General features: G+C 49.7%; 1 protein-coding gene across 1 annotated transcript in view; it reads right to left on the bottom strand.

Moving 5' to 3' along the window:
- Window positions 1–11,607, bottom strand: part of LOC135203078 (S1 RNA-binding domain-containing protein 1-like) — a 139,846-nt gene that overhangs the window by 59,509 nt on the left and 68,730 nt on the right. Inside the window, 2 exon segments of the mRNA XM_064232690.1 lie at window positions 10,436–10,625; window positions 11,393–11,592. Coding sequence (XP_064088760.1) covers window positions 10,436–10,625; window positions 11,393–11,592 — 390 coding nt within the window.

The following is an 11,607-nucleotide window of genomic DNA, read 5'->3' as shown; positions in this document are numbered from 1 at the left end:
GAGGAGTTGGTCTAGTTCCGACATCCCCCAAGTCGTTTTGGCAGAAGATAAGGCGTGTCTCCTAGACGAATCCACCAGACTAGAGAAGTCTGTCTCCGCTGATGATGTCTCGTACCAGATGCCTCTCTTCCCCGAAAGCCTGGAGGGAGGCATGCAAAACACTGTCTTCCCCGCTTCTTTTAGTGGTTATCCACGAACCCAGAGACTGAAGAGCCTCTCATAGATATGCAGGCTTCATTTTAAAAAAGGAAGAGGACTTCGAGGTCTTTGTACTCGAGAATAGCGAACGAGGAGAAGGAGGAGCGGCGGAGCTAAGAGAATCCCCGAACTCCTGGAGTAACAGAGCAGCCAAGGTCTTATAATTAGAAAGACCTTCATTAACTGGAGCCTCGTCGTCCGATACATCTTCCAGATCAAGACCAGCGTTTGGAGGATAAGTCCTCTGTAGATCTCCTTCTCTCTTGAGGAGAAAGGCTTCTAGCTGGAGAAGAGCTGTCTGAAAGAGGAGCTCTAGCCACTGAAGATTGAAGAACAGAAGCCTTCTCTTGCACGCCGTCTATAGGGTTCTTTGAAATATCCTCAGGAATTGAAGGAGCTACAGTAATCTTCTTCAAAGGTTCAGCGGAAGTACGATGTTCAGCAGAGGAAACGCGCTTGTCTGGCGACAAACGCCTGGTTGGCGCCTGGCTGAAGTCTCACTATCGGAAGATGACATATTCCTGACAGGAGCCTCGCGCTTGTTGGAATGCGGAACACGTCTGGAGGTATGAGGGTGCTCGGACATATCCTCATGTTCCTTGAAAGATCGAGGATCTGAAGAGGGGATCTTGGCAGAAGGAAGCTCTAAATGCCGAGAGGATCTCTTGACAGGAAGAGAAGAATCCTTCCTGTGAGGAGGATCCTTGGAGAGCACCCCAACCAGAGAAGCGATCTGTTCCTGCATGTTCAGGAGGATTCTCGAAGTCGAAACATCCCTGTCCTTGTCAGAAGGAGGGGAAGGAGAAATGTAAGGCGCAGGGGACTCCCAGTCAACAGCGGGAGAGAGCAAGGCTCTCTTAGCTCTCTTCCTGTCCGATGGCGATTCTTCTGGGAAGCGCTCCGGACTAGAATCAAGCGCAGGCGCTTTCCAGCTCCTCTTCAACGGGCGTGAAAGATCGGTAGATCTCCACCCGCGCCTGGGCGACGATGACTCAGAAGACGAGAAGCACTCGCGAAGAACGCTTTTGCAATAGCAATCTCTGGCAGTCTGAGGCGTTACAGATCCTGCCGAAGGGACGCCTGATCGGTGGGGATCCTCCACAACCTCCGTAAGGCTTTCGACATTCCTTCTCCTCTGGGCCTGGGAGCTTGGAAGAGGTCTAGGCCTGGGAGTGTTGTGGAGCCGACCAAAAACGCCCCTCCACTACCCACTGGGGACACTCCTCATCACTGTCCACTGCACTGTTCACTGTATAATCACTTAGCTTACCTTCTAAAGCTGCCTTCTTAAGCTCCATTCTCTTAAGGGCAGCTTTCAGATCTGCAAGTTCCGTTGCCGAATCTGCAGGTTCTGCGAAGGGGGAAGGGGCTGATACAGAAGTAGAAGGAGCAATTTCTACAAGAGGGGTAGAGGCTACCAAATCAGAAACTTGATCGTTAGATCTAGATCTACTTAAACTTTTGGAGGAAGCCTTCCTCACTCTATCTCTCTCTAACTTCTTCAAGTAAGAAGTCAGTGTCTTCCATCCTTCTGCACTCAAACTCTCGCATTCTTTACAAGTGTTATCAAAAGAACATTCATACTTCCTGCAACGCCTACATACAGTGAGAGGATCAACCGAAGCCTTCGGCATCCTCACGTTACAGCCCTCATTCACACACTCTCAATACAATTCCAGAGTCAGACATTTTAAAGCAAAATCCAAACCAAATCCAAGAAAACAGTCCACAATAGCGTATGCCAATACAACGATCCAAATACGTCACCAAATAAGCCAACAAGAAGAACAATTGCGATAAAAAACAAAATTCAGTCAAGAGGAACCAACAACGATGTTGATGGAACCGACAACAGAGAAAATCTGATTAGAAAACGGGAATGGTTCCTAGTCCTGCCACCCAGCGGCAGGGCAGTAGATCACCTGACCTACCTGTAGTGTGTGCCGCGAAATTCGAATTTCTGTCGGGGACGACGGAGTCTATAGCTAAGTATATATCTGACAGAGAAGTTGAATGTACAAAACTACTATCTACAATAGAAAACCTACCTGAAGAAGCCTGCACTTCTCTTCCTGAACACTATGTAACCTATTATCCCTACTTGTCTGTATCTGACCTAAATTTTCATCATCCTGAGAACTTACACATTGAGGGAAGGGGAAATCTGCTGCCAACACTGCCTGCTCAGTGTCGGGGGGGCTGGCAGAACCTACCCACTCGGAGGCTTGCGGTTGTCCATTACCCCCAGCATCTGTTAGGGCTGGTTATGGAACAGGCAGGGGGGCTGAAAAATAACAATGTCGAAAATTGTATTTTTCCTAACTATACAAACCTGAGGTCCTTCACAATAGGAATGTAACTTGCGGCAGCTGAACCGGTCATAAGTTTCGAACAAGGCAGTTTGGTAGTTAACTGCTTGTCCGACAGTCAGCGCACCGCGCGACTGGGAGGTGAAGAATCACTTTGCTTTAGGCCCAGGAAAAACAGAGAGAGGTTTGTATAGTTAGAAAAAATACAATTTTCGACAAATTGTTATTAGTACCGATATGAATACAAACCATCGGTCCTTTACAATAGGAAGACTCACTTCTTGGTGGGTGGAATCTGAGTCTTAAGAACAGACTGGTGTTCGTCCAACCTTGGTTCCCTCCCTGGTTGTAAGAACAAAGGGATGGATCCTAACCTCTGCCCAATGATCGGGGTATGTACCGCAGGATCAATGGTCAGACCTCTGGACCCAAGTAATAAAATTAAAATATACCTCTTAAAACTAGCAAGCAAGAACTTGTTCCTATTGCAAGAGGCAATATGAAGTCATGGGTTTGTCTCTTGTTGGCTTCCACTCCCGCCCCCTCCCGTTGGGGGAAGTGGTGGATAATTGCTCCTATCCCTAATGAAAGGGATAGGATGGGGGTCGGTCGAGTAGCTTACCTGCATCACTTCCTGTTCCAGCGTAGTGACGACCGCATCCTTCTGCCCACAGGTAGAGGAGGAGAAAAAGATGGGGAAGAGAAGCCAGTCACACTCATTCACTCATCCATTCTTGAGGTCACACAAGGATGCGATGCTGTTCTGTCCGCTCGGGTGCTGGGTAAGCTACAACGTGTTGAGCAGCCACCACGGGTCCCAAGGAAAAAGTGTCCAAGGACCTGTGGGCTATATCCCGAAGGTAGAAGGAGGTGAAGGTGGTCTGGTTGGACCAGACCCCTGCCTTCAGGACCTGCGCCACGGAGAAATTCTTGTGGAACGCAAGGGAAGGACCAATACCTATGACTTCGTGGGCTCTCGGACGAAGGGTACGGATGTCGTCGCTACCATCAGCTTCGTACGCCCTCCTGATCACCTCACGCAGCCAGAAATAAAGTGTTCTGGGATACTTCTTTCTTGGTCACCCCGGTGCTAACAAAGTGGTGTCGACACTCAGGCCTGAGGTGCCGAGTTCTCTTCAGATAGCGCCGTAGCGCCCTCACAGGACAGAGCAGCATCTCATCCACATTGTTGTCGGTGAAGTCCATTAGGGAGGGGATTGTGAAAGACTCGAACCGGTTGTCAGGGACTGAAGGATTCTGAGTCTTCGCTACGAAGTTCGGGACGAAATCGATTGTCACAGATCCCCATCCCCTGGAGTGCTTGACGAAGGAAAGACCATGCAATTCACCTACTCTCTTCGCCGATGCCAGGCCCAGCAAGAAGGGGGTCTTGAGGGTCAGATCCCTGTCTGACGACTCTCGGAGTGGCTCGAAGGGACTTTGAGTCAAACTCCTAAGGACGAGAGTCATGTTCCACCCCAGGGGCCTGAGTTCCCTGGGTGGGCAAAACCTCTCAAAGCTCCTCATAAGCAGGGAGATCTCGAACGAATTAGAGATATCCACTCCCCTCAGTTTCAGGACTAGGGCCAGGGCGGCTCTGTATCCTTTGACTGTGGGGATGGAGAGGAGCTTGTCTCGGCGAAGAAATACGAGGAAATCTGCTACCTGCTGAAGAGTGGCTCTGAGAGGAGATAGACCCAGTCTACGATACCAACCACAGAAGACGGCCCACTTTCCCTGGTAAACAGCTGCAGAGGACTGTCTGATGTACCCAGCCATCTCTGTTGCTGCTCGGCGAGAAAAGCCTCTCGCTCGCAAGAGATGGTGGATAACAGCCAGCCGTGAAGATGTAGAGACTGGACTGACTGGTGGTACCGTTCCACGTGTGGCTGGACGAGAAGGTTGTGCCAAGGGGGAATCTCTCTCGGTGCTTCTGCAAGCAGAGCCAGCAGGTCCGGGTACCAAATGGCCTGGGGCCATTTGGGAGCCACTAGGATCATCCTGAGATTCGGGGTGACCAGCACTCAGCTGATCACCTTGCAAATCAGGCAGAACGGGGGAAAGGCGTACGTGAAGAGGTTGTCCCACGGGTGTTGAAGAGCGTCCTCTGCAGCTGCCCATGGGTCCGGCATGGCCGAGAAGAAAACCTGAAGTTTTCTATTGTGCCGGGTGGCGAACAGATCCACTACTGGACGCCCCGACAGGTTGAAGAGCCTTTCCGCCATGTCTGGGTGTAGAGACCATTCGGTCCCTATCACCTGATCCCGACGGCTGAGCTTGTCTGCTACTACATTCCTCTTGCCTGGAATGTAGCGGGCTGACAGCTCTATCGAGTGGGTCGTGCACCTGCAACGTCAACTGGTGCAATGGGAGGGACACTAGGCCCCTGTTTGTTGACGTATGCCACTACTGTGATGTTGTCGCACATCAACACCACTGAGTGTCCCATCAAGCGGTCCTGGAACTCTTGGAGAGCAAGGAACGCTGCCTTGAGCTCTAGGATGTTGATGTGAAGGTGCTTGTCATGACGATCCTACACTCCTGCAGCCAGCAACTCCTCCAGGTGTGCGCCCCATCCGAAGACAGCAACATCTGCGAGAGAGAGAGAGAGAGAGAGAGAGAGAGAGAGAGAGGCACTCCTCTTAAGAGGTTCCTGTCGTCTAGACACCAGGCTAGGTCCTGCTGCCTCACCTCCTCCGTGAGGGACACGGGGAAGTAAGGTGGGTCTGTTGCCTGTGACCAACTCTCCTTTACTCTCCACTGAAGAGACCGCAGGTGAAGACGCCCGTGAGGGACTAACTTCTCGAGTGACGACAGGTGGCTGATCACGACTTGCCACTGCTGAGCTGACTGTTCTTGCCGAGACAGGAACTGGTAGGCTGCCTTCCTGAATCTGTTGATCTGCAAGTCTGCGGGGAAGACTCGCCCTGCTACCATGTCGATCAGCATACCCAGGTACTTCATCCTCTGCTTGGGCTCGAGATCAGACTTCTCGAAGTTCACCATGATCCCCAGATTGCGGCAGAACTCGAGAAGTCGATCCCTGTCCTGTAGCAACTGCGTGCGGGAGCTCGCCAGGACCAACCAGTCGCCGAGATACCTCAGAAGACGTATCCCTACCAAGTGGGCCCAAGCAGACACCAGAGTGAACACTCACGTGAACACCTGTGGGGCGGTTGAGAGACCGAAGCAAAGTGCTCTGATTTGGTACACCGTCCCGTCGGGGATGAAGCGGAGGTACTTCCTGGAGGATTGATGGACGGTTATCTGGAAATATGCATCCTTCAAGTCCACTGAAAGCATGAAGTTGTTCTCCCTGATGGAGTCGAGCACGAAACGTGCCGTCTCCATCGTGAACCGAGACTGGCAAATGAATCGGTTCAGGGGAGAGAGATCTATCACCGTGCGCCAGCCCCCCCAAGACTTCTCCACCAGGAAAAGACGGCTGTAGAAGCCCGGTGAACGATCCCTGACGATCTCCACAGCTCCCTTGCTCAGCATGGCTTGGACTTCCTGCCGAAGGGCTCTGTCCTTTGATGTTCCAGGTACGTAGGTCTGAAGGTGGACCGGGTTGGAGGTGAGGGGTGGCCGAGACTCAAAAGGGTAGTAGATACACCTCCCGAAGGACGTCTACTATCCAGGTCTCCGCTCCGTAGCGTTGCCATGTTGCCCAAAAGCTTGCCAGGCAACCCCCCACTTCCGGCAGCAGGTGAGGGGGAACCCCGTCCCTAGCGTTCCCCATCTCTCTTCGCCTTCTTCCCCGCTCCCCCTCGAGGGAAGGAGGGCTGGGAGGAGGGCTGAGGACGACCGCCCCTGGAAGAAGCTGAAGGCAGAGTCTTTCCTTTAGGCTTCGACGATGCAATCATCTTGGCCATAGAGGAAGCGCTGACCAAGCTCTTGGGCTTGGCCGCAGTCGTTCGAGGCTGCCCAAACGCCTTCGAGACTGTCTGGTGTACTAGACGGTCACTGTCATCAGTGCGTTGTCGTTCCACTGCAGCGTCCACCATCTCTCCTGGGAAGAGAGGAGGAACTCCGCACCGGTCCATTGCGAAGACCCAGTGCCGCCTCACGCCCAGCCGCCCTGGTCACTTGGGTGAGGACTGTGTCCCTATGCCAAAGTACCAGGTTGGCCCACAGGTTTGCCGTCTGGTGGGCTGAGTAGATGGCTCTACCTCCAGACTGACAAAGCCTCCCGAAAGCCAGGTCACCCTCGGGAGTAATATTTCCCAAGGTGGCTGCGACCTTAGACACTGTGAGGGACCACAGGTCTAACCAGGAGACTGCCTCGAATGCCGCCATGGCGGTGGATTGCAGTGCAAGTGCCTCTTGCTGCAAGAACCACAAGTTCTCCGACAGGAGCTGCTGCAGAGACACCCCCGGAGTTAGCCTAGCTAGTGTGCATACGACCTGGTTGGTCCTAAGACCGTGCCTGGTTCATAGGGCGTCATGGTGGGACCGTAAGGAGCTCCTCACGGTCACTCCGGATCGCCTTGCTCTTCCCGGCATAACCCGAGGAAGTTGAAGGGATCGGAGAGGAAGACCTGATGCTCCCCCCTCGCTCACCGGTAGAACCGGTGTGCTTGGGGGGCCGCAGGCGCTCGCCTGGTCGCACGGCTGGACCGAGAACAGCGGCTCCAGTCCCGTGCGAGGAGCTGCTGCTGGTCCCCCTACCCGCCTGGTCCCGATGGGAGCAGCAGTCAGGGGACCTGCAGAGACCACTGTCGCGGTGGGAGTATTGCCTGTCCTCACGGCGTGTCGAACCGCTGGAACCAGCAGCTGGTTCCTGCGATCGAGGGGACCTCTTCCTGGCCTCAGCCCGCGGCCGGTCTGGGACCGTCGCGTCAACCCTGGTTACCTGCAGATCGCTACGAGAGCGATCGCTGGCCTGGCGGGAGTCACCTGAGTGACTCTCGCCAGTCTTCCGCTCTGTGCCTCGGTCCTGGCACCGAGCGAACTCGGAAGCCTGAGCATTGGCTGTACGGTCACCTGCAGGTGACCATACACTCGGTACCTCTCATGAACGAGAGGCCGAGCCGGAACCTGGTGTAGCGGCAGATCCCCTAGCACCAGGTGAGGAAGTTAAGTATATCTTAGTTTTACCAGACCACTGAGCTGATTAACAGCTCTCCTAGGGCTGGCCTGAAGAATTAGATATTTTTACGTAGCTAGGAACCAATTGGTCACCTAGCAACAGGACCTACAGCTTATTGTGGGATCCGAACCACACTCTACATTGAGAAATGAATTTCTATCACCAGAAATAAATTCCTCTGATTCCGCGTTGGCCGAGCCGGGAATCGAACCTCGTGAGGAAGTACCGGTGTTAGCCAGTACCCCTCTGGTCCCCGTCTTCTTCTTCCTTGCGGAAGGAGAGACGGGAGGACCAGCGGAAGAAACTCCTGTCCCACCGGAGTGAGACGGGCCCTTAGAAGTTCCCGAAGGAGACTTCTTAGGGGGGGGAGGAGGCAGCCTTCATCTTCCTCGGCTTAGAAGCCTTGGAAGTCAAAGGGGAAGAGGCGGCAGCAGGCGAAGACGAAGAAGATGACGACGACACCTTCCTCCTCTTCCTCTTCTTCTTCGTCAGCTTCCTCAGGACAGACGTCAGGTCCTCCATCCAGGATGGAGCCGGGGCTATTGCCGAAGCAACACAGCCCAGCTGCACCTGTCCGGAAGGACCCGCGACTGGGGCAGCAACACCACGGGCAGGAACGACGTCGGCAGGGGATGGTCCAGGCACGACAGGAACGGAAGACCCTGAGTACAATTGAATGTTGGGGTACCTCGCCCCTTCCTTTACGCTCGACGGATTGGGCAAAGAGAAGGAACGAGACCCCCCCCCCGAAGGAGAAGGAGCCATACGCGGAAGCTGAGATGGCGGCAGGAAGGAAGACGACGTGTCTGTGACCAAGGGCGTTGCCGGAGAACCCTCCGAAGACTCCCTGGCAGGCTTATGTCGCTTCCTCCTACCCTCATAGAGCACCCACTGCTTCTCCGACCAAGAATTACACAAATCACAGGGCTCGGCCCGAGAGAATTCGCGCCCTCGGCACCGAGCACACAATTCATGAGAATCCACTTCTGGAAAAGAGCGGAAGGCCCAACATTTACGGCCCTCCACACCAGGGCAAACTCCGCGGCTGATGGCGGGGCATGGGGATGTCTCCAGCTCACGGGAATCCATAGCAAAAGTCAATAATAAAATACAAAGCACACGTACTTACAGTATTTTACCATACACACAAAGCAAACCAAGTCTGAAGAAGATACAAAGCGTACGATGATAGCGGGCAGAGGCGAACAACAAGTCTATCTCCGTCGGCGGCCGAAAGCAAAGAGATTCTTCACCTCCCAGTCGCACGGTGCGCTGACTGTCGGACAAGCAGTTAACTACCGAACTCCCTTGTTCAAAGCTTACGACCGGTTCCAGCTGCCACAAGTTACATTTCTATTGTATTCGTATCGGAACAAAGAACGATTAGAATCAACTATACTACTACTTCCACTATGTCTATTTTGGTTATTTATTCGTCAAGCTAGAAATGGGTTAAACATACTAGATGATAACCTGTGCACTAATTTCTTGAATAACTAACTCTAATGTTTCCTTGTTTCCTGACCAAGACAAACATCTCTGACTGGTATTACACTGAACCTTCCTACATGAAATAACAAAGAGAACATTGATCATGTGTGAGGGTACTCATCCTACGCTTGCAGGGCGTGCAGAGCCGATGAGCACCAACATGTCCAGCAGTAGAAGGCTCCATCGTCGAACTGTAGATGAAGCAGGAGCAGAGGCGTTTGCAGGCAGCGATGACGTTTATTTTTTAACTTATCCATAGCGAATACAAAGTAGCTATCCAAAGTCAAATCGGGAGAAAAACGTTAATAACAGTCCAAGGTCGTAATCTGTATCCAAAATACGAAAACTCTTTGAATGGGGTCGGGCTAAATGACCAAAAGTTCGCCTGATGTGGGACTAATCCACACAGCATGGTGAACAAGAAACAATTGAGGAGACAGGCCTCTGGCAGCCGGTATTTGCAGCATGGTTGCCAACGGTAACAAAGGTCACTCATTTGACTGGATTTTACCTGCAGCGTTGGTAACACTGACAGCTAAAATTACCCACTTAGTGGGTAAATATGTGGGGATATAGTTCAGGCTGGTCAGTGACCAAGGCTAATTCAGGTGTTCAGGGAGTGTATTGCAATATATACATTACTTTTGTCTATAATAAACTTTTTTATATATTATATACATTACTTTTGCTCTATAAAGTTTTCAAGTTTATTAGTGTTCTGTCTATCAGACAGAAAACAAGAGTACAGTACTACTGTGCATGCTCCCTTGATACTTGAATACACATCAGCCAATTACCTAATTTTTGTGAAGATTCAGTGTAAAGCAGTTAGACCTACTGGGCCTCTCAGATAAAACTGCATACTGTATACATTTTAAAATATGTTAAATGCTACTTTTGAAAACTACTGTATATGATTATAGTGTGCTGTGAATACAGGCAGTCCCTGGTTTACAACGCTTTTCAAATATGCGCATTCCTTAGAAATTTTTTCCTGGTTTATGACGCATGTTCTGGGGATACAAAGCTTATAACGCAGATCCAAAAAGGCAAAATAATCAATATTTTGATGAAAAAGGCAATAAAAACTCCCTTTACAAAGTTTTCAATACACTCAAAGCATTAAAAGTAAGGTTTTCTTAGGATTTTCGCGACATTTTGGTTTACGGCGATTTTCGGCTTACATGTATTACAAGGTGCAAGAATGGAACCCCTGTTGTAAACTGGAGACTGCCTGTATATATATCCATAAACACACTGTCTGTTAAATAGGTACATTTCATTCAGAAATAATATTATTGAAAAGAAAGCTGTAGCTAAAATTATGAGGAACAAATTGACTCACCTCAGGGCAAACTCTGAAGCACAATTAATATCTACACCAACAAAGGACACACATTCAGTCATGACTGAATCCAAGGACGCGTGAAGTATTCTTTCAGGTATATCATGCTGGTACATACCAACACCCATGTGCATTGGATGAACTTTGATATATTCAAGAAGAGGATCCTGAAGTCTTCGCGCTAGAGAAACTAAAAAAATTGGGTAGCTTTAGTCAGTGTTTACTCAAACTAAATTCTTATTAGGCTTACAAAAATCTGAGTGGTGAGGTTGGTGAAGATGAGTGAGACATTCCTAGCAAAGGAATCATGTAGGGCACCATTGTCTCACCAGCTATTACACTATCTAATTTTGCTTATTAACAAAAATTCCTCTCATTCAACTATATTAATCCTTCATAGCCTGCTCATTGTTATAGTATGTATTATAATGGAAGTAAAGGTATATTATTCCCATACAACTTGCAATAATATCTTAAGCTTAAATCTTACTTTTAGGGAACAGTAGCTTCACATAGACATTTACAATACATCAGATTTTTTATGGGTTAGAAAGGTCTTATAAATCAGAGCATTTCATGGACACAAGCCTAAAGGGCATCCTCACAAACAAATTGTATCCTTTTGTGAAATTTATATAAAAATTAATTTTACAATACTGATGAGCATTAGAATATGGACTACAGAACTTATATTTTTTAAGTTACTTCCACTCTTGCTTAACATAAAAACAGTTAAGTTTACATTCATTATTTCTATCATAAACCCTTTTTTATCTTGGTACCATGAAGACATACACTCAATTCAATACAGTATGTACTGTAATTATTTATGGCATGAGTAAAAATGCTCTGGCTTGTAACCCTTTGATTTAAGAATGAATCAAAACATTGTCTTAGAACCTTCCCTGTTTATGTAAAATCAGCAATTTGCAAACATTCCACAAACCTACAACTTACCAGCACTAATGTGAACTGGATCTAAATCTGGGAATTCTGTGCGAGCCTCAGGAGCACATGAGTACTGAGATACTCCTGTTTCGTTGATTATGGTATACTGGACATTGTAAGGCTCAAAGCACTTCTGGGCTATAAGGCGTGTCAGGTATGCTTCCATTTCACGGCACGCTTTCCCGTTTCCGACAGCAAACATTTCACACCTGAAAAGCAGAGGA

Source organism: Macrobrachium nipponense, chromosome 33 (assembly GCF_015104395.2).
Source record: "Macrobrachium nipponense isolate FS-2020 chromosome 33, ASM1510439v2, whole genome shotgun sequence".
In the NCBI taxonomy this organism is placed as follows: Eukaryota; Metazoa; Arthropoda; class Malacostraca; order Decapoda; family Palaemonidae; genus Macrobrachium; species Macrobrachium nipponense.
The sequence above is the reverse complement of the archived record's forward strand: the minus strand, read 5'-3'. Positions and strand labels throughout refer to the sequence as shown.